The sequence below is a fragment of the Entelurus aequoreus genome, linkage group LG15 (assembly GCF_033978785.1).
Source record: "Entelurus aequoreus isolate RoL-2023_Sb linkage group LG15, RoL_Eaeq_v1.1, whole genome shotgun sequence".
Taxonomy (NCBI): domain Eukaryota; kingdom Metazoa; phylum Chordata; class Actinopteri; order Syngnathiformes; family Syngnathidae; genus Entelurus; species Entelurus aequoreus.
The window spans coordinates 33,608,491-33,631,348 of record NC_084745.1 but is presented as its reverse complement, the minus strand read 5'-3'; the positions used below and the strand labels follow the sequence as shown (position 1 = coordinate 33,631,348).

At 40.5% G+C, this 22,858-nt stretch overlaps 1 protein-coding gene across 3 annotated transcripts; it reads right to left on the bottom strand.

The window, feature by feature from the left end:
- Positions 1 to 56: 56 nt before the first annotated feature.
- zfhx2 (zinc finger homeobox 2) lies at positions 57 to 21,003 on the bottom strand. 3 transcript variants are annotated; one of them, XM_062021247.1, is made up of 5 exons: positions 20,840 to 21,003; positions 18,672 to 18,827; positions 13,901 to 13,958; positions 2,214 to 6,142; positions 57 to 2,114 (listed from the first exon to the last, which is right to left on the bottom strand). In XM_062021247.1, exons 1-5 carry the CDS (start codon positions 20,843 to 20,845, stop codon positions 1,710 to 1,712), a joined length of 4,554 nt encoding a protein of 1,517 aa, XP_061877231.1. In that variant the 5' UTR covers positions 20,846 to 21,003; the 3' UTR covers positions 57 to 1,709. The 3 variants fall into 3 exon arrangements, with proteins under 3 accessions (XP_061877231.1, XP_061877230.1, XP_061877229.1); XM_062021246.1 differs by lacking the exon at positions 20,840 to 21,003 and adding an exon at positions 20,273 to 20,409; XM_062021245.1 differs by lacking the exon at positions 20,840 to 21,003 and adding an exon at positions 20,228 to 20,404.
- Positions 21,004 to 22,858: the final 1,855 nt, after the last annotated feature.

The following is a 22,858-nucleotide window of genomic DNA, read 5'->3' as shown; positions in this document are numbered from 1 at the left end:
TTGCATTTGTGAACACCTCTCCTGCTCTCAAAGCCACCTCAAGATTGCTTTTTGGTTTTCTTTTTTTTTTTTTAATGACAGAAAGCGGGAAAAAAAGAATTACTTTGGAATATCAGTTACTTTTAATATATTTCATGTACAAAAAAGACATTTTAGGTTTGCATTTGTGTTAAAACTATCAATAGCAACATTAATATACAAACTGAAGGAAAAACATTTAGTAAGTTGTGTCCTTCAACACAGCACCATCTTATTAACTCTGTCAAAATGAATACAATGTTCCCCAATGTACTTCCTAGAATGGAGCATCCATTATGCCTTAAGGATATTAATAATACCCAACTTCCTCCCTTGTTTGGTTTGAACAGATCACATCCCATTACACAACATGTGTGTTACCAGAATTAGCGACTGCACAAGTTAGAGGGGGTGCTATGGTTAATGTTTGTAGAGCAATTTATACTATTTGGAATATGACTCAGACCTTACATGCCAGTCAATTGGGAAAAAACAAGGATCCTTTTTAAGGCGGTCATAAATCTGTGGTATAAAAAAAACAAAAAAAACTTTCTGCCAGTTTTGAAGAGCGCTTCTTTTAAAATGAGACATATTACACAACACGTCATTTGGGTGGGAAATGGAAATCCACAGGATCAAAGATTATTTGCAAAAAACACATGGGTTTGTCATTTTTTTGTCCTTGGCTGAGAGGGAAAAAAGCTGGCAACATCTTTACAGGCAGGACTTGCTATATTCTATCAAAAAAAATGACATTCAGATCTACTCCCGGCCCTTAAGTGTGTAAAAAGCCATTGTGGACAGAGCTCTTTCGTGTTTATAACCTCTTGCCCAATATGCTTACACCTAAGCATGTTTCAAGATATTAAAAAAAAAAAATGAATCAATTTTTTTCACAATTTATATTAAGGCATCCAACATGCATGAATGCATCTTTCCATAAAAAGACACTTGCATTAGAATGCTTAAAAACATTTCAAACTATGTAAAATGTGTCAAAGTGCGGTATGCCAAGTTTCTCGTCTTTACTATAACCTGTTTGGATTGTCATGAAAACTATACATGGGTGGCGGGAAATTTAAAAGCCCTCTCCTATCCCTCTAAAGTACCACTATTATTTCCCAAATGAGTACACTCCCCAGATCACAAATAAAAAGGTGACAGTCATCACATTTGTTAAGTCCATTCATCTTATATCCACGCAAGCTTTGCTAAGGAGGTAAAAAGGAAACAAAAATAATATTCCACAGGAGCAAAGTGAAAGTTATTACTGTGAGTATTCTGTGTAATCCCAAATAGTGACTTTCTGTTTCCAAAGAACCATAAGGCCTCTGCTTCAGTCTCTTATCATGGCAAGTTTGAATGCCTTCATTTTGTAGGAAGGTCTTGAAATCAAACAAAAAAGGATGAAGTTGTAAGAGAATTAAAATACATATCCATCACTCGTGCAGCAACTGATGAAATCAGAAGCAGCATAGGAAGAGTTCTTTGCTCTGTTTGATTCCGGGTCAATCCGTCCATTTGGATATGGGGGGTGCGGAAAAAGTTAACTTCCAAAAAAAACCAAAAAAAAACAATGAAGTTAAGTTGTGAAAAGGAATAGTGCTCAAACTTGTTTAATAAAATTTGAGGAGCCCAAGCGGGTCCGATAGTCAGTGTTCAGACCAATCCTGATCCGAGAGGTTTTTTTTTTAGCTTTTGCTGGTGGCCGAAGATGGAGGCAACTCGAGGACGACCTCGATTCCAGAACTTGCACTGGGGCTAGCTACAGCGCTACTAGTTCCGTTCTTGTTGACGAACGTCCCCGGCTGGCCAAAGTCAGTGGTTCGAAGCATTGTGAGGTGATGCGGGGAGAAGACGTGGGCCCTCGCAGCGGCCCCAGATTTAAACGAGACTTTGCAGACCGTGCAGCAGCCTGTCAGGGCCTCGCTCGGCCCCGACTGGCCAGGCCCCGACTGGCCAGTCCCCGGGGAAGCTGGGGATTCAGTAAAGTTAAGCTGTACAGGTTTAGGCATGATGGGGCGATTGGCTTTGAGAGCGGTGTACTGCAGGTAGCTTCCTGAGCTCATGTCCACCTTCCCACCACATGATAGAGACTGAGAAGCACATGGAGGAGTGGGTAGACAAGAAGAAAAGAACATAATTGTTAACATCAGACCTTTGTTATTAAATATCATAATGCCAAAATGTCTTACCAGTTTCTCCTGTTGCAGCCTCCAGCGCTTCTCCTTGGCTCTGGTGTTTTGGAACCAGATCTGGACCACCTTGAGGGGCAGGCTGAGCGACGTGCCGAGGGCCTCGCACTCGATAGCATTAGGGTGGGCACAAGTCTCATAGCAGGACTGCAGAATGTAGAGCTGCAGGGAGGACAGGTGCGTGCGTGGCCTGCGGCTGGAAGAGTGGGTGAGGAAGCTGTTTTCCGGGGGAGTGGGTTTAGCCATCACAACAGGGGCTGGCCTGACCACCTTGGTTGAAACAGGGATGTTTGGGCTGACTGGTGCGATGGTGGGAGTGGGGGGAGGGAGGATGGTACGAGCAGGAAGACCCAGTTGCTCTCTGGAGAGCGTGTTAATTTTGATTGGGACTTTAGAGGTCCAGTATTTAAGGCCATTCTGTTTCTGGGGCAGCTCAGGCCTGTTATTGGTAGCTGTCGTCAGCTTGGGTACCATGCGGTTTGTTACCGGAGGACCCGTCTCATTCTCATCGTCTCCCTCCTCATCCGTTTTTTCCTCCTCACTCTCCTCTTGTAATTGCTGTTGCTGATCCGGTCGCGGGGCGATGGAAACAAGATCCTTGGGAGATGCTAAAAGGATGGGGGCATTGATGCTGGGTGCAACTTGGACCATGGTAACATTGCTGGTGGTTTCAAGCTTGGTCTTTGGCATTGCAGAGGCACTGCTGCTCACCACGGAGACGGTAGAAGAAGCAACAATCTCCTTGGGCTTGATCGGAACAGGGATGGTTTTTTTCACCATATTGGCAGGTTTGCACTCGGGTCGAATGAGCGTGCGCACAATTGGAGCGCTGGTGATGCTTCCAGTGTTGTCTTGGACAAGCTTGTTGGAGAAAATGGGTTTGGAAAGAGGCCAGGTGAATTTGATGAGAGGTTTACCAACTGCTGCCAGTGTTCCGTCGCTGATGAATCGGACCTCACCCTTACGTTCCCTTGCCCTCATGTTCTGGAACCATATCTGAACCACTTTTTTGGGAAGGCGAACCCATTCTGCGATCTGTTCAAACTCATGTTTTCCAGGGTTTGGATCTTTAAAGTAGCATCCATACAGAATGTCGAGTTGTTCTGCTTGGATGATGGTCCTCGAGCGCCGCATATCGTGGTATCTTCTCCCTTTGGCCCTCCTCTGTTGTGGCTGCTCAGCGTTCTTGTCCTTCTCTTTTTCATTATCTAAAAATGCTGCATTCGTTTTCTCGGCTGCTTTCGTGTAAATAATGGACTTGGTCATGTTATTGCTGTTGACCAGATTCATACAAGTGTTTGAAGAGGTCATGGTGGTGAGAGAGTCGGGTTTAACCTGGACCACAACCAGACCTTGGGATGTGGGCCTCAGGCCAAGTCCATCCAGCCACGCCCCTTTTTGTAATGAGTTTTTGTCAGGCAGACAGGAGGAAGAATAATTTTTTCCCATACTGAGATCCAGTGCAGTCTCAGAGTCAAAGCCATTGGACAAATATTGAGAAGTTTGGTTGATGGAAGAGAGTGATTGCGATACAAGAGAAGAGGTTGAGTTGGAAAAGACTGGTACTTTGCTCCCAACTCCAACTAGTGATGGAGCAAGCGAGAGGACATAAGGACTTAAGAATTGTGTGGAAAAAGGTGTGAGAGACAGAGGAAGGGAATGAAGAGCAGTAGGAATCTGGTCGATGGAGTAGGTCTGTGAACTTGGAGGATCCGCTTGGGCCTCCAGCTCGAGGTCCACATCCGGATCCTGTCTCTCTCTTTTCACTTCCATCTCATGTTCAAACACCGCTTTTCGTTTTTTCTTCCTGGGCCGATGGCTCCCTCCCCCATCTTCATCTTCATCATCATCCTCCGCATCTGAGAGAAACACAGTTGTGGAGCGCAATACTTTTCCTCCAATAACTCCTTTGTCACAATGGACATCAGGTTGCACTTCGTCTTTAGCAGGGCTTTTGGGGGCCTCTTGCAGACCTTCATTCTGACTTTCCTCATCTGACACAATCACAGAAGTGTAGACCTCATTCTCAGAGTCAGAAGTCAGGCAGGAAGCTCCCTGACCTTCCTTTCCGGAACTTTTCTGTATGCGCCGCCTTTTTGTACTCGACAAATCCATCGCCTGACTGCCTGACACGTCAGCATCATCAACCTCTTCCTCCTCCTCTGCTATAATCAGTGAGTTTTCTTCGTCGTCATAGTCATTGTCGCTGCCTTGAGTGGTCCTTGCAGATTCCGACAAACCTTGTTTGTGTGCATGCTCTGTTGCTCTCTGTCTCTGTTTGGCATTTCTGGCTTGGCACAGCCATTGGCGCACCTCCTCCTCAGAAAGCCCCACCTCTCGTCCCAGCGCCTCGCAATCTTCACGGGGAGGACTTGCAGCATCCGCCTCGCTCCGTGACTCAAAGAAAGCCCAAAGAACCTCTGACTGGAACTCGGACAACACTGGAAGTTCTGGATAAACCGATCCCATTTTATTGCAATGTAGCCGAAACTGGTTACTTAAGGCGACGGAGCTTGATTTCGGGGTACTAGCAGAACCGCTCAGACCGGTGGTTGCTTGGGATTTTTGTGGAGTGGAATCAGGGCTGAGAGTAAGACTTAAATGTACAGGGCTGTAACTTGAGTTGCTAGGCATTGATGGAGAGGGTGAGAGGTTGTTGTCATGGACACTTTTCTCTATGGCAGCAGGGGAGGGACCTGGACTTGCTGGCTTCTCAACTTCCATGTCCACCTGGTGAGTCGAGGTTTTGCTATCTGTTGGTGCTTTCCAAGGGTCCCTCATTTTATTACTCTCTTCCTCAGGTTCCTCTGTCTTGATGCGAACCCCATCCATCATATGTTCTTCAGCCCCACTACCCTCCTGCTTAACACTCGGCTTTTGCTGTCCTGGGGCCGCTGGTGTATTAGCTGGAACAGCAACGGGAGGCCACTGGTGCTGTAACATGCTAAGTCTTTGGGTCAGGAGAGCTTGCTGTGCTGCATTGAGACCCACCAATGGCACACACTGGGTAAGGAGCTGTCCCTGCTGGTTCTCGGGGCATTGCTGGGCTTGGAGGCCATTCAGGATCAAGGGCATGACCATGTGAGGCTGAGGCACAATCTGAGCTGCGTCTGTGCCAGCACTAGGCGCAAACGGAATGAGGGGGTGTGACAAAGCACTCGGGCTGGATGTGAGGAGGGTGAGAAAGGCAGAGACAGCCTGGGGCGAGGCTACAGATGGGGTGATGAGAGAGGGGGCCGCTTGGGAAGTTTGGATCTGCTCAGTGTTTGCTGTGGTCACCATCACGGTTCCAGGTGTAGCACATTTGGTGGTGCCGGTGGCCAACTGACTGCTTCCACTTGCAGCAGTACTCACTGCGATGTTTGGAGTACTGGTGGTGCTGCCTCCACCCCTACTAACTGCGTTGTTTGCAGCATTCCGACTGCGGGTCTGATGCAAGACAGACTTGAGATGGCTCTCAAGGGTGATAGAATGATTGTATGATACTCGACATACAGCACACTGGTAGGGTTTGTTTGAGACATATGGCCGAGTAAGGCCAGACACAGATTGAGAGTCAGCTTCACCACCTTGTATTGTTGTCATTTTCTGAATGTGCGACGCAGAGTAATAATGAACACTCAGGGCAGTTCGGCTGGTAAAGGTTTCCAGGCAGGCGCTGCATTTGAATGAGCGAGCGTTATTCTCCCCAGGCACGCCGTTATCAAGAGCAGACTTTGGACTGTCATCTTCTTCATTTTCAGTCGCATTTTGTTCGTTTGCTTCTGCGATTTCATTTGCCTCATCTGGCTGCGGTTCAGCTTCACCTGCCTCCTGGTCCAACATTCTGTCTTCTTCCATCTCCTTATCTCTATGGGTAGCGTCTAAACTAGGTTGACGGGGTTCCAAAGCGATGTCTTCAGGCGGCCTCTCTTGTGGACAAACTGCAGCTGATAAAACAGATAAACACATGGAATAAACAGAATAAATGTCCCATATTCAGTCAAAAAAAGACAATCACAGTTTAAATTAAATCACTAATCTTAATTCTAACAAGAAAGTTAAAAAAATACAAGCATATACATGACATTGCTTTTAATAGGGTTGTCAAAATATATTGATGATTTGTTAGCTACACACAAAAATTACATTGATACCGTCTTTTTTCCATATTGTTAGTACCGAAGACTGTACACTTTTTTCTTGGCAAGCTAAGTCAATTCTTGACGTCTGAGCACTGAGCAGTCAGCACCAAAGAAGAAGAGCCAGTGTTTTCAATAAATTTGTCTCAGGCTGTCACCAATGCAGTTTTGGTTCTTTCATTTCGCCCTCGTTCATTAACAAATTATAATGAAACTGTGGCCGGATGCAAGACAACTTGCATCATAAGCTTCACAAAATACCTGCTTATCAAAGGACGCATTAAAAGTGAAACAAAAAGGAAGAAGTGTATTATGTCATGCATTTATTTGCTAATCAAGGCAAAGTATTCACCGCTCAAGTGAAAGCGGAGATTCGTCTCTACAACCCCAGAGAGTGTGCTTTAAAACCTCCACAAAGTTGACACCCAACCTTTATCACTTCTTTAATTGCTAAGAAGACACAATTAGATATTTAGCAACACTTTGCCTGCCTGGTTAAATACGTAAGCCAGTGGTGTGGCACATTGTGGAAAAGAATGAACAAACACACAAAAAATCTATTAAACAGACATAACGTAATTTTAAAAAAGCTGAAATGTGCATCCTAAAAGGAAATAAAAAAGATTTGTCTCTAAATGTATATTTTAGCTCATTTCATTACAAATATTTTGTTTTATGGTCTTTTTTTACAATTTAAAATAGTTGATTATTGTTACTTATGAGCATATTTATACACACATTGTTTTTTGATACACATTCAGTGTTTCTCATAAACTGCCAAGATACCTGTGGCGGTGGGGGCGTGGCTATAGGCGTGGTCACCATGACATCATCGAGTAATTTGCATAATTTACTACAATGATTTGATTTTCTCTAAAAAGGCTCAAAAAATGTAGACTTACTAATTAATAATAAGTTTTGTTTTAAACGTCCATCCATCCATCCATTTTACAATATAATTACAACACTTTATGTACATATTTATATACAGATTTGAACAATAAGTTATTCACTGAAATATATTTATTAATTGTGGTTCTTACAAAAACTATATCTTATAAAATATAAAAGCTAAAATGTCTCAAAGCTCTGCCCCTTTAATTAGTGCATACTAAATAATTTAACTTTAGCCTACTACTACAACCATATTATTTACCAGCAACATAAAGTGAAACAGAGGCAGAGGTGTCCTGCCACAGTCAGTAACAAATAAACAGAAAACAGTAGTGGTGGTAGATAGACACAGAGCTTCATCAAACATCTGATCCACTGAACAAAGAGCTCCAAAAATCGTGAACTTTAGACTGCCATCAGTTTTACTCCCTACACTTAACCATGTGTTTCCTACTGCCTGCAGACTTTGCACCCTTTGCTATATACACATGTTGTGTTTCTAATATAAATACATTTAATAAAGTCAAATACAAATAAGGCAACAAGAGAAGTATCCTACACTTCTCTTTTGTAAAGTAAATCTTAACAGCCGATATGGGCATCTACATCAACTATATGATTTGCCTGAGAAGCTGGAGAGGGCAAAAAATAAAAAAATAAAAATGTATTTTTTTATTTGTGGCGGACGTAATTCTTTCGTGGCGGGCCGCCACAAATAAATGAATGTGTGGGAAACCCTGACATTGCTGTTCTTTTTTTGAATGTACACTATATTGCCAAAAGTATTGGGCCACCTGCCTTGACTCACATATGAACTTGAAGTGCCATCCCATTCCTAACCCATAGGGTTCAATATGATGTCAGTCCACCTTTTGCAGCTATTACAGCTTCAACTCTTCTGGGAAGGCTGTCCACAAGGTTGCTGAGTGTGTTTATAGGAATTTTCGACCATTCTTTCAAAAGCGCATTGGTGAGGTCACACACTGATGTTGGTGGAGAAGGCCTGACTCCGTTCTAATTCATCCCAAAGGTGTTCTATCGGGTTCAGGTCAGGACTCTGTGCAGGCCAGTCAAGTTCATCCACACCAGACTCTGTCATCCATGTCTTTATGGATCTTGCTTTGTGCACTGGCGCACGGTCATGTTGGAAGAGGAAGGTGCTCGCTCCAAACTGTTCCCACAAGGTTGGGAGCATGCAATTGTCCAAAATGTTTTGGTATCCTGGAGCTTTCAAAGTTCCTTTCACTAGAACTAAGGGGCCGAGCCCAACTCCTGAAAAACAACCCCACAACATAATTCCTCCTCCATCAAATTTCACACTTGGCAAAATGCAGTCCACAATGTACCGTTCTCCTGTCAACCTCCAAACCCAGACGCGTCAATCAGATTACCAGATGGAAAAGCGTGATTCATCACTCCAGAGAGCGCGTCCCCACTGCTCTAGAGTCCAGTGGCGACCAAAAAAATGATTTGTTTCAGGGATGCCTTTGAAAGATGGAGACGATTGAAGGCGGAGAAGATTTTTTCATCGGACGCCAAACTTGCCAATTTCCTCCTTGATAGGTAAGTCAGGCATTTGCGTTTTGTTTTACTTGTAATAAATGGAAATGGACATTTCGTATGTAAACTATATTGTCCAATACAGTCTATGACCTTGTCTAACAAAGTATGTTCGTGCAAGTGTGATGGCGCTTGGCTCGAAGTGTAATGCTTACATGCTAGCCCGGTCAATGACACGTTGACATATTGGCTAACAGGGGAAATATATACCCGTTAGCCTGTATGTCGATGTGTATTCGAACTGAAAGGACAAAATATATTTTCGACAAATAAAACTGATATGAGTAGTGCAGCTGCTCGGCCATGGAAACCCATTCAACAAAGCTCTCTGCGTACTGTACGTGGGCGGTATAGCTCGGTTGGTAGAGTGGCCGCGCCAGTAACTTGAGGGTTCCTGGTTCGATCCCCGCTTCCGCCATCCTAGTCACTACTGTTGTGTCCTTGGGCAAGACACTTTACCCACCTGCTCCCAGTGCCACCCACACTGGTTTAAAAATGTAACTTAGATATTGGGTTTCACAATGTAAAAGCGCTTTGAGTCACTAAACTAAAAGCGCTATATGAATATAATTCACTTCACTTCACTAATTGGAAGGTCACATGAAGTTTGCAGCTCTGTAGCAACTGACTGTGCAGAAAGCCGGCGACCTCTTTGCACTATGCGCTTCAGCATCCGCTGACCATCAGTTTACGTGGCCTACCACTTTGTGGCTGAGTTGCTGCTGTTCCCAAACTCCTCCATTTTATTATAATAAAGCAGGCAGAATATTTTGAATATTTAGGAGCGAGGAAATTTCACAACTGGATTTGTTGCACAGGTGGCATCATATGACATTTCCACGCTGGAAATCACTGAGCTCCTGAGGGCGGCCCATTCTTTCACAAATGTTTGTAGAAAGTCTCCATGCCTAAGTGCTTGATTTTATACACCTGTGGCCGGGCCAAGTGATTAGGACACCAGATTCTGATCATTTGGATGGGTGGCCAAATACATTTGGCAATATAGTGTAATTCTCCTACCTTGTGGCAGCTGCTACTGCAATTTAAATTATGTGTAAAAACATTTCAAATACTTCACTTTGTTAGTTTCATTTAGGGCTGCAACAACTAATCGATTAAATCGATTAAAATCTATTATAAAAATAGTTGCCGATTAATTTAGTCATCGATTCGTTGGATCTATGCTATGCGCAGAGGCTTTTTTTTTTTTTTTTTTAAATAAACCTTTATTTATAAATTGCAACATGTACAAACAGCTGAGAAACAATCATCAAAATAAGTATGGTGCCAGTATGCTGTTTTTTTTCAATAAAATACTGGAAAGGATATAAATGTAGTCTGTCTCTTTTATCCGATTATTAATCGATTAATCGAAGTAATAATCGACAGATTAATCGATTATCAAATTAATCGTTAGTTGCAGCCCTAGTTTCATTTAAGTAGTATATACACTACTGTTCTAAGGTTTGGGGTCACATTGAAATGTCCTTATTTTTGAAGGAAAAGCACTGTACTTTTCAATGAAGATAACTTTAAACTAGTCTTAACTTTAAAGAAATACACTCTATACATTGCTAATGTGGTAAATGACTATTCTAGCTGCAAATGTCTGGTTTTTGGTGCAATATCTACATAGGTGTATAGAGGCCCATTTCCAGCAACTATCACTCCAGTGTTCTAATGGTACAATGTGTTTGCTCATTGGCTCAGAAGGCTAATTGATGATTAGAAAACCCTTGTGCAATCATGTTCAGACATCTGAAAACAGTTTAGCTCGTTACAGAAGCTACAAAACTGACCTTCCTTTGAGCAGATTGAGTTTCTGGAGCATCACATTTGTGGGGTCAATTAAACGCTCAAAATGGCCAGAAAAAGAGAACTTTCATCTGAAACTCGACAGTCTATTCTTGTTCTTAGAAATTAAGGCTATTCCACAAAATTGTTTGGGTGACCCCAAACTTTTGAACGGTAGTGTAGGTACAGCTGTTTTGTTGATTAATCATGTTTTCAAATAAGTATTGAAAATTGTGGAAATTCACATGTATCGGTATCGATTACTGAAATTCTGGTATTGTGACAACCCTAGTTCTTAAAAATAATAAGAAATAATAATAATAATAATAATAAATTATATTTATGTAATGCTTTTCTAGACAATCAAAGCCATAAATGGGTTCTCAGAACTGAGAACACATCCTTCATTCACACATGGATAGTGGTAAATAGGGATGTGACGGTAAACGGTATAATGATAAACCGTCGTAAAATTCCAGACGGTTACTGGATACCATTAAAATTTTAATTTACTGAAAACCGTCATTTAAAAAATGCATTTTAGGCAACACCGCTCACTTCCTGGAAACAAGAGTCACAGCAGTGCTGGCATAAACACACTAACGCCGTTTGCCTTGAGAAAACAAGGCGGAAATAACTACACAGTACACACACTTTGCTCCAAAGATTTTCCTTCCAAGTAAACAGAGACAATCGCTTTGTTTCACTTCATTTTACTCGCTTCATTTCCGTGGAGTCTCTGCGTACATTCAAGAGCCCACAGCTGTTATTAGATGGCGACAGGTGTGGACAATATTGGAGACAGACGCATTTGTCCCACATACAAAGTATACTGTAGAAGAGAAAAAATTTGACGTTGCTTTCATTTTGAAAGCGCAACACATCGTCCTTCTCTCCCCTGCTGTTTCTGAGACTTAATGACGTGAGGAAACATGCAGCAGGCGATGTGTAGGGAATAGGGATGTCACAGGTATGAAAATTTCTAATCCCGGTTATTGTGACCAAAATTATCACGGTTATCATTATTATCGCTGTATTTTTAAATCTGCTCAAAAATGTTTACAAAAAGTACTTAAATTGAAATATTTTAACCAAGTTTTATAAAAATAAAAATAAAAATAAAAATTAACATTAAAAATTATTTCCTTTGTAGAAGAAACATTGTAAATAAAAATGCTGTTTCATGGACCTCAAGTAGAAAATGAATGTGCATATAAAAAGGACCACATGTAATATGGTAGAAAAAATAAATAAATCAATCAAATAAATAAGAACATTGTGCACGGTATGGACATAAGATTAAAAAAAAAAAAAAGTTTAATTTTGCAAGGTGGCACCTGATGGCCATAAGAAGTAACTGCACTTTTTGGTCCGCGTAGATAAAAAGTGTTCATGTATGACATCTAGTCTTACACATAGGGCTGCACAATTATGGCCAAAATAATAATTAAAATTACTTTTAGCAATATTGAAATCATGATTATTCATTATGTTAGACAAAACAGTGTTGGGGTGTGAACGCGACATCATGATGTAATTTGTAAAGTCGAATAAAAAGGTTATCCATATATCTAGAAACAAATATTTGTTTTTTTTGTTCATTAATAGTTAAGTATTGTCATCTTTCTGTCATTACATGATGCCTTTATCTCTATTTTTACATTTTGATAGAGAGGTATTCTTTAAGTTATGTACATTTATATGTACATGTACATGCTGTATCGGGACAGATCCTTAAGAGTTTGAGCAGAAATATGTCATAGGAATTATCTATAAACAATAAAATACTAACATGCTATGTCACATGAATGTTTTTTAAAATAATAACTTTATGAAATGCAAAAACAAGTCATGTAAAAAAAAAAATGTGCCGTTTACTTTTTGATATCAAAATAAAACACAAAGCAGTTTGGCTGATGAAAATACAGTCTTAACAAGCGTTCTTCTCCAACACCACCAACACTTTGGCCAACAAAAATAAACAGGAGTGATACCTCTCACATCGAATACACAATGTTCCCAGCCTGCTGTGTTCAGTTCAATGAAATGACAAAACATTAAAACTAGTATTTGTTATTTGAACACTGATAAAGTTTTCAGCTAAATAAAGGACAAGTGACCATCCCAGTCAACAAACTAAAGACTTTATATACAAGTTGTGGCAACACTCCTGACACATCATCTGCTGCATGTTTCCTCACTTCATTAACTCAGTCACAGCAGCTGTATTGAGAAATTTAAAGCAACATCAAAATAGTTTTCTCCTTTGCTGTATACTTTTAGTGTGAGACAAATACGTCTGTCTCTAATATTGTCCAACAGCAATGCGCTCTTAAAACGCATGCCGAGACTCCACGGAGACTCCACGAGGGAAAATTAAGTTAAACCAAGCGCTTGGCTCTGTTTACTCCAAGGGGAAATCTCTGTAGCAAAGTCCGGATAGTTGTCTTCCGCCATGTTTTATCAAGCTGCACAACGCGTGTGCGCGTGTGCCAGCGCTGCTGTGGCTATGTTTCCGGAAGTAAGCTGTGTTGCCTAAAATGCAGTGATAAATTATGTTTTTTCGGTAATTAAAAATGTAAACGGTATTACTAACCGTCGAGAATTTTACCGCCGTTTATCATTATACCGTTTACCGTTACATCCCTAGAAGGGAACATTGCCACAACTTGTTTCTTAAGTCTTGCTGTTTGTTTACTGGGATGCTCACTCGTCCTTTATTTAATTGCTAACTTTGTCAGTGTTCCGATAACATTAAATTAAATGTTTTGTCATCTCATTGACTTGAACGCAGGCTGTGAAGTGACCAAGCACTGAGTTGTCAGTTAGGCACTAAGATTGTGTATTAGATGTGAGAGGTATCACTCCTGTTTATTTTTGTTGGCCAAACTGTTGCACTGAAACACATGGTGTTGTTGGAGAAAAACAATGCTTGTTTATTAGACTTGATCTTAATTAGCCAAACTGTTTTGTGTTTTATTATGATATCAACAAGTAAATACCATAGTTTTTTTAACGTTACTTGTTGGGGGTTTTTCATGCCCTGGAGTAGACTGACAGAAGCATAGCTGCTAATTTGCGCATATGGCCCCTCTGACCACCACCAAACATTCAATCACATTCATACACCAGTGTGAGTGGCACTAGGAGCAAGGTGGGTGAAGTATCTTGCCCAAGGACACAACAGTCGTGACAAACATGGGGGAAGCTGGAATGGAACCTGGAAGCCTCAAGTTGCTGGCACTGCCGCTCCACTATCTGAGCCATACCGTCCCTAACGTTTTTTTTTGTTTGCTTTTTTCAAAAAAAAGGAGTTACCTGAAGTAATTAGAGCGCCTTTTCTCTCTTCTTCCCTCGCCTCTTGTTTGAGAACGGACTGTCAAAAGAAAATGAAAGGAGTGTCAGCAAAATCTTAAAACAAAAAGTCAGAATCTTTAAATGTAAACTTTCAATGCCGCTAAATTCGGGTGTGACTCAATGCTGTGTAGTTGGATTACACATAACAAACATGTTATGTCTATACATTTCTAATTACCCCTAAAAAGGCACACATACTGTACAGCACACTCCCTTTATCCAGCAGTTTTGTTTAAAAAAGCCATATGTAATAATTTAATGTCAAGTCATCAATAAATGGTCCTGATATGTCAAAAGGCATTAATAAATCATATTATTTTCGAATACCTCTATAACTGATAACAGTAGTTCAGCCGGGATATGCTTATTTCAAAATTTGATTTTAAGCCCAGAAATATTGTTATTGTTTTAATTTCGATGTCCCGCCCTCTACCGTTTGACCAATTAGAAAGTCCGTGAGTGTGTAACATCCAGGTTGCCAGTTAGACACCGCCCTCTTCATCTGGCTACTGCCACTGGTAAAGTTACTAAACATGTCAGACCTTAGTAAATCTAAAATGCCTCGTTACGATTCTCAACTTATTCATGACAAAGCCAGGAACAAAACAAGGATTTGTATCGGGATGCCTTTGAACAATGAAGGCGGAGAAGATTTTTTCATCTGACGCAAAACTTGCCAATTTCCTCCTTGATAGTTAAGTCAGGCATTTGCGTTTTCTATTACTTGTAATAAATAGAAATGGACATTTCGTATGTAAACTATATTGTCCAATACAGTCTATGACCTTGTCTAACAACGCTAGTATGTTTGTGCAAGTGTGATGGCGCTTGGCTCCAAGTGTAATGCTTAGCATGCTAGCCCGGTCAATGACACATGAACACATAGGCTAACAGGGGAAATATATACCCGTTAGCCTGTATGTCGATGTGTCATCCAACTGACAGAACAAAATATATTTTCGACAAATAAAACCTATGTGGATATGGGTAGCGTCAGTGCCTATTTCGTTCTCAATATGTTGACACGCTGAGGAAATGGGTTCCAACATTTGCACGGCTGTCATCATGGCAATGTGAAATGTATGGAGACAGCCAAATCACATGATAAAATAATTCCTCATTTGTGTAGCCTATAGGCATACCTTGCTAAAATGTCTCCTCTTTATTTTTGGGCAATCATTAGGCTGCTAAGCATGCTCTACTTATTTTCATCAGTATAACCATAGCTAGCTTTGGCTGTAGCTTGTTTTAGTTTTTTTCTAATAGTACTGACAATAACCATATGATTGCCATTTGTTGTGATATTGTACGCAGGCATGACATACTTCTTCCTGAAAATAGCCTAATTCTGTGTAAAATGTGTTGGTTAGAGATTTGTTATTGACAAAACGCTTGTCTATTCAGCTACTATGGTCCCAGCACCTCAACCCCTAGTAAGAGGCAGTGGATGTTTGAAGTTCCTTGGAGTAACCCAGTCGATCGAGCTGGATTCGGCTGAGTATCTGGCAACCTCAGTCAGGGAGACAGGGAGGGGACTACAGAATTTGACCGTGATTGCAGTACCATTTCTGGCCACATTACATATTGCACCTTTAAGACAAAAGTATTGCGTTTATAAATAAAGATTTAAAATGACCTAAGTGTGACTGACTAATGACGGGAAGCAATTGTTTTGTTTTGAAAGTCATCTTGTATATTTTATGCAGGCTTATTACAGCATAACAAACAATATTACAACCAGCACACACATTTCAGCAAACTATTGTTTGTCACTGCGGTCACCTCTGAATAATACACTGATGAATAAGTACTCTCATTAACACTGTTTTTCTTTGCATTTATTTTTTGCTACAACTTGTTTTGGTAACTATGGTAACGATCGGGCGGGCTCGGGGACATGCTGCTGCAGACAATACAACAGAGACAGTTGTGTGTTTGTGTATACATGAATGGGGCGAGTTGGCACAGTATCTGCGGGCGTATTGCGGATCTGCCAATATGTATGCATTTGTCATACTTTGCACGCATTTAGACTATTAAGTATGCATGTACAAATTATTTAGCCGGTGTACAGCCTACCTCCGACTTTGGATCAACTTTTGTAAGAAAAACGGCCGCCATAACGCGTTGATTACTTCCAACTAGGGTTGTACGGTATACTGGTACTAATTAATCAAAATGGTACTACAGTGCTTTTGACAAATACATGACGGCGTCGTAACATTGCTGGTAAAACGAGCAAGAGGCGCATGTTAGGCAACGCATACGCACGGTGTACTTAGAAGCAGGATCTGTGGAGACATAAGAGGGAGAATGGACGTATTTTGGCTTAAAAACAAACCATACAGGTGAAGCTTTTCACACTATGACGCACCGCTCTAGAAGAGGTGTTTTAAACATGGCTAGCTAAATAGCGGCTAACGTCCATCCGCAGTTGGCAGTGTTTTAGCTACTTCTAAATAACTAAACCGCGCCTCCATGGCGACAAACTACTTTTCTCACAAGTATCATCCCTCAGGACGAGGAATAGCTAAACATGCTTCTCTACACACCGTAGGAGGATACAATAGCTAAAAGCAAGCTAGCGCTCCTGAATGTAAACAAATGCCCTGGGTGGATCTACAGACTTCGGCTGTAATGATACCAGGTACAAGAGCCGTATATAGTCGATACTACAATGATTACATCAATATTTTTTATTATCTCAAAATCTTTTGTCATTTTTTATTGTTTATAAACTCAGGAAATATGTCCCTGGATGCAGGAGAACGTTAAATATGACCAATGTTTGTCCCTGTAACGACTTGGTATTGGATGGATACCAGAATTTGTAGTATCACCCAAAACTTGTTGAAAGTATCCAGACGAATAAGTGCTTATTACATTTTAACAGAAGTGTTAATTGAACATGTCAAAACAGAAAGTAAGCAGATATTAACAGTAAATGAAAAAGTAGATTAGTAATCTTTTTTCTGCAGCTTGTCACTCATAATTTTGACAACATTTTACAATGCGAAATGACACAATATGTTACTGCATATGTCAGCAGCCAAATTAGGAGCCTTTGTTTGCTTACTTACTGCTAAAAGAGAAGTGGTCTAGTATGTTCAGTATCTTATTTAATGCCAAAATTGTTATTTGATTGCAATCAGAAATATATGTTTAATATATCATTAGATTTGTCGTTAAAATAAAGCCAATACCAACATGTTTTCTGTGGTCCCCTTTACTTTGAAAAGTATCTAAATACGTTTTTCAAATACATCGTTTGCTCGCAAGGAAAGAAGCTAACAAGCTAAAAGTTGACGAAAGTTGCGGTTTCTCACAGAGTTGATGTCATGTCTTTAGTCAATAATTGATTTAATCAATCATGTCTGTGTGTGATATTTTTCTGTGTTCGTCGCTTCTGAACAGGGTACAAAAGAATTCACTCTGAATCTGTCAATCGCTCTCAGTTCCAGCAGAAGAATAAGTGCGTATTACATTTTAAGTGTGGATAGAATGTGTAAAAACAGCAGTTAGCAGATAATAACAGTAAATTAACAAATAGATTAACATTCCATCCATTGTCTATCACTTCTCCCTCATAATTTTGACAAAATATCGGAAATGATACATGTTACTGCATACGTCAGCAGCCAAATTAGGAGCCTTTGTAACACGTTTGTTTAGTTACTACTGAAAGACAAGTTGTCTAGTACGTTTACTATGTTATTTAATGCCAAACTTGCCATTTTTATTGCAATAAGAAACATATGTTTGATGTCTCATAAGATCCATCCATCCATTTTCTACCGCTTGTCCCTCTCAGGGTCGCGGGGGGTCTTTAGCCTATCCCAGCTGATGTTCGGTTAAATTAAAGCCAATAATTAAATTTTTTTGTGGTCCCCTTCATTTTGTATCGAAATACATTTTGGTACCAGTACCAAAATATTGGTATCGCTACACCCTGATTGGAATTGGGCACGTTGTTAGAATAAGACAAAAAGTCAAAAAGAGCATCAGACTTTGTGAGACTTTTTCTGGATACTACAATACATTAGATGAATTACTTTTCACCCAAAAAACCCTCATTTTTAAATGTGTGCCGGCTTCTATTTTGCCTTAGTGGGCTTTCATCATCAAGTACATGTATGGGAAACACTGATTACGATTAAATTAGTGCTTAATTTGGGCTCAAAATAACGTTGACAATAATATCGTTTATCTACAATATTTTGTGGGCCAATGTATTGTCCAGCAAAATGTGTTATCGGCTCAGGCTTAAAGTCACTCTTGTAGCAGGGGAGTCCAAAGTAATGCGTGGGAGCCATTTGCAGCCTGTGGCTTTTGTTTAATTGGCCAGTGGCGCATTGTACAAATACAATTCAAACAAACAGGAAACATAGAACAAAAGGCATAATGTAACAAAAGAAGTGGAAATGTATTATGCCAGTCTTGTGTCAAACTAATGGTATCAGACTGTAAACGTTAGCACATCTCTGAATTCCCTAATGTGAAATAGTAGTGAAAAAAATACAATTAAATACAATTAAAATGTAACAAGAACTTGCAAATTTAGATGAATGTGATTAAGAGCAGCTTAATCAACGTTCAACTTAAACATAATCCTCACAAAAGGATTGTATTATCTAATGTTTACCCAAAAGAACTGGCTAAAACTGTTGTTTTTACTAGACTCGAGTTATGAGAGTCAATCAGGTTTGGCAGTGTTGCTGGTTTTTATACTCACAATGTCTAGCAGTTTGTCAAGACAGTTTGGGAGCACGCTGTGTTGGTTGGTGAGGTGTTGCGACAGGGAGCCTCTGTCAGCTTGCCCTTTTTGGCACAAAGGGCACAGCCACTCTGCTGTCCCATTGCTGTTACTGCTCACCTCCTCACACTCCTCCTGACAAACAAAAATAGTATTGAAACTTTAAAACTCAGGGTTCCAACACCTTACAATGCACAGTGCAACATTCATTTTAAAAGTATCTAAAAAGATTTTACTCTGCAAAACAATAAGCTCTGCTTCTTGCTACTCGTTTTTGGACATGATGTAATGAAACAACTGTAAATATGTGATGCATTACATTGTATCGTATGCATGTTCAAAATAAACTAACTGAACTGAACAACAAAGCTAATAACCATATAAAAACTGCTTAGTACAATGATCAGTAATTAAATTATTAAATATCTATTACAGACTTTCAAATAGCAAGTTGCTCAAAGCTTGATGGCCTACTTCAAAGGGTAGGTTTAAAGGTTAACAGTTAATTAAAGTTTTAGGAAGGCTCCCTCCTATTAGTAACATTTTAACACTTGAACACTTCGGAAATGAACCACCATCACAAAACAAAGTGTGGTAAACTTTGAAGGTTTCCATGTATTGCATCAATTCAAAGCTTAAAGATCAAAATTCCCTTCTATGGATGATCGAACATGTCATTTGCAGATAGATAGTAAGTTAACACACTTGTTGCTCTAAGAATATGACAACACAATAAATGTGGCCTGTTATTAATTAGTAGGTACAGATGTACAATCGAATAGGATCTAATTTACAGTAACAACACCGTTGTATTTAGAGAAGATAACAATACAAAGCATATACTTCACTGCCAGACATATCAACAGCAACACAGCGTATGTCCATCTTGTTACTGGTTTGCCAAACACTTTTTTTTTTTTTTTACAACCATACACGTTCACCACACAGCACAAATGCATTTTAAACGCCTTGAAATGCGACAAAGACAACGCAAAACTTGCCCATGAGGCGAACTATCTCCACTGCTATGAGCCTCACTTCCTCGTCACGCCAATTAGCACGCTAGCAGGATTAAATGTGAGCAGATAACATTCGCACATCGCCCATCGGACGATTTAAAACAGCGACGAGGAATGCAATCGAACGCCAGACATAGATTGCCGTTTAGTGCGCTGATATCGGCTAATTAGCGAGCGGACTAATTAGCCTAGCAGACGCGAGTCAATTAGCTAGCTAGCTCGCTAGCTAGCTATCGTCGCGGTGTGTAGGAGGCGTCTGTGGCCGCTCTAACCGACAATTAATCAAGGATGGAAGTGGGTGCCTTTGCGGAAGGGCATTAGATCAAAGAAAAGTGCGGTTACAAAAGCCGATCGCTTGTAAATACAACCCGGAGTTCGAGTCGTGTCACTTTGCTAGCTCGTCTGTTAGCTAGCCTGGGATAATTAAGCTGGGACGGGGCGAGTCTCCACTCCCTTTGCTTGATCTCCAGGTAGTAACTGCGGCTTCAAAACACGCACAACAACAAAACACACTACCGCTGACTCCGGATCAAACGCATCGGCCTCGAGTCGTCGCCTTACCCCGCTGATTGTGCCTCGCCGAGCGGGCATGTAGAGCTTGCACCGCCCGCCGCTGCTGCTCAACAGCGCAAATTGAGGCCTAGCCCGACAAAACCATTTAATTAATGAGCCCGAGCTCCGTTTACAGATGTGTTAGAAAACACTCACCCCTCCTCCCGCTGGCAGATCTCCTTTTTGACGCGTCCTCGCAAACCCACACCCCCTCTTCCACCAAAAAAACCCTTTTTAATCCCCCATGCCTTGCAACGCATGCTCCTCTAAAATGTGAACTAAAAAAGCTTCTCGCAATTAAAATACATCGACAAAGGTGCTTGAAGAGGAGGGGGCGTAATAGGAGCAAAGCAAAAGAGCACAGAAGCAAAGCGGTGCGGAGGGAAGGGAGGGGGGAGAAAAGTTTGGAATTTAATGTTGTATTTCTACAAAAGGTTAGTCAAAGACAAAATTCGTCGATCGTTTATCGGGTGCAGGCCACGCTCTATCTCCACCGTCCCCCTCCCGTATCGGCCGCGGTTATCTGATCCGCGTTTTAATGAAGTTGACAGCAATTAGCTAATAGAGCCTTTTTACCTGCATGGTCGCCCGCTCCAGCACACCCACACTCTCTCTCTCTCTCCCTCACACACACATGTACACACACACACTCGTCCTCTGTGGATCCACACAAGTGAAAAGTTTTCTTGCTTGTCCTCTCTCTCTCTCGCTCTCGTTTGATCTCTCTTTCCCCTCCCTCCATTCGCACTCTCCTTCCCTCTAGTAAACACAGGGGTTGAGCGATACTGCACATTTTGGAGTTGATCCGATACCGAGTGAATACAGGGCCGGTATTGCCAATACCGATGTTTTGTTGTTTTTGTTTTACTTAAACTTTTTAAGCAGATTGAATGGTTTTGTGATTTTGCCTTTCATTTTTCCCTAATTCAAAATAAAACACTAACTTGTTCGTAAAACCTCTTATAAATCCCATACTACAATGTAACCAAGTGAATCGCATACAATAGCTTGAGCAAATAAAGTCAAAGCAAAAGCAACAATTACTATTAATCATGTTGATACCAAAAGTAGTATCAGAGCAAAACTAGCATGACAAGATGTATATTTTTCAGCTTTAGTCTGTGGTTATAGTCATAAATATGTTTTTTGTTGAGTTGTTTGCGGCGTTTCTTTAACACAGGAGGGATTGGGGCAAAACGCCAAATAAGGATATTATTGAGAGCCATTTGTAGTTTTAGCAGTTTTTGAAGTTATTTTGCAGATTTAATTATTACAAAAATAATTTGAAAAAATTAAAACAATGGCTAATTTTCTTCTCCAGTCCCATTTTACACCATTTACGTTATTTTGCTCAAACACTTGTATATACTAAAAATAATTATATTATTAGCAATAATAATTATATGTTTTGATACTGTCAAATTGTCTTATATTATTGTGTAATGCATATGACATATATGGTATTACAATACTTTTATACAGTAAACCTTTGTTTATCATTGTTAAATGGTTCCGGGTAAATTAATTTCCGCGAAATAAGAATTAAATTTAAACATTTTCATAACTAAAGAATTTTAAAAAAAGTTTGACCTTTTAAATACAGTTTTTTACCATTATGAGAGCACCTTTGACATTAAATAAAACCTATATATTTACATTTAAACTCCTTTATTCCAAAAAGGTGACGCTATCTGAGTCTGGGCCAATCAATCGCCACAATACTGAACAGCACGCACTGATTGGTTTACTTTCTTAGAGTGGCCAACACTGCTGTAGTGTTCATATTTTGTTTTATTTGGCCATTTTAATGCTTGAAAATGCATACTTTAGGCCAAAATGTTGTAGAGTATGCTTTAAAAAAAATACAAATAAATATGCGGTGTGGAGAAGCTGCAATATTTGAAGCATGGTGTCCGACTGTATTTTGTAGATTTAATTACCGGTACAGTGGTACCTTACCTTAAGACTGTATTGTGATAAGAACTGTTTCTCGGCTAATTGTTATGCGTTAAGTTCCATCCATTTTCTACCGCTTGTCCCTGGAGCCTATCTCAGCTGCATTCGGGCGGAAGGCGTGGTACACCCTGGACAAGTCGCCACCTCATCGCAGTACCAACACAGATAGACAACATTCACACTCACATTCACACACTAGGGCCAATTTATGTTGCCAATCAACTTATCCCCAGGTGCATGTCTTTGGAGTTGGGAGGAAGCCAAAGTACACAGAGGGAACCCACCCAGTCACAGGGAGAACATGCAAACGCCACACAGAAAGACCCAGAGCCCGGGGATCGAACCCATTACCTTCGTATTGTGAGGCCCACACACTAACCTGTGTGCCACGTGCTGCCATGCGTTTAGTTACAAACAAAAATTAGAGTTACAAGCATCTCCGCCATTAGTTGGCGTGGAAAATGTCACAGTGAACCCCATAAAATCTGCTTAAAACAACTGGTCTAACTTGCTCACATTAGCTAATAGCTGTAGATAAAAATAACTTTGTTTTCCAACCATGGGAAAAAGAGAAAGTGAGTATGAAGGACACTGCTAAGAAGAAGTGGGTGATACTCATTGTATGTAGCATCCAGAAGA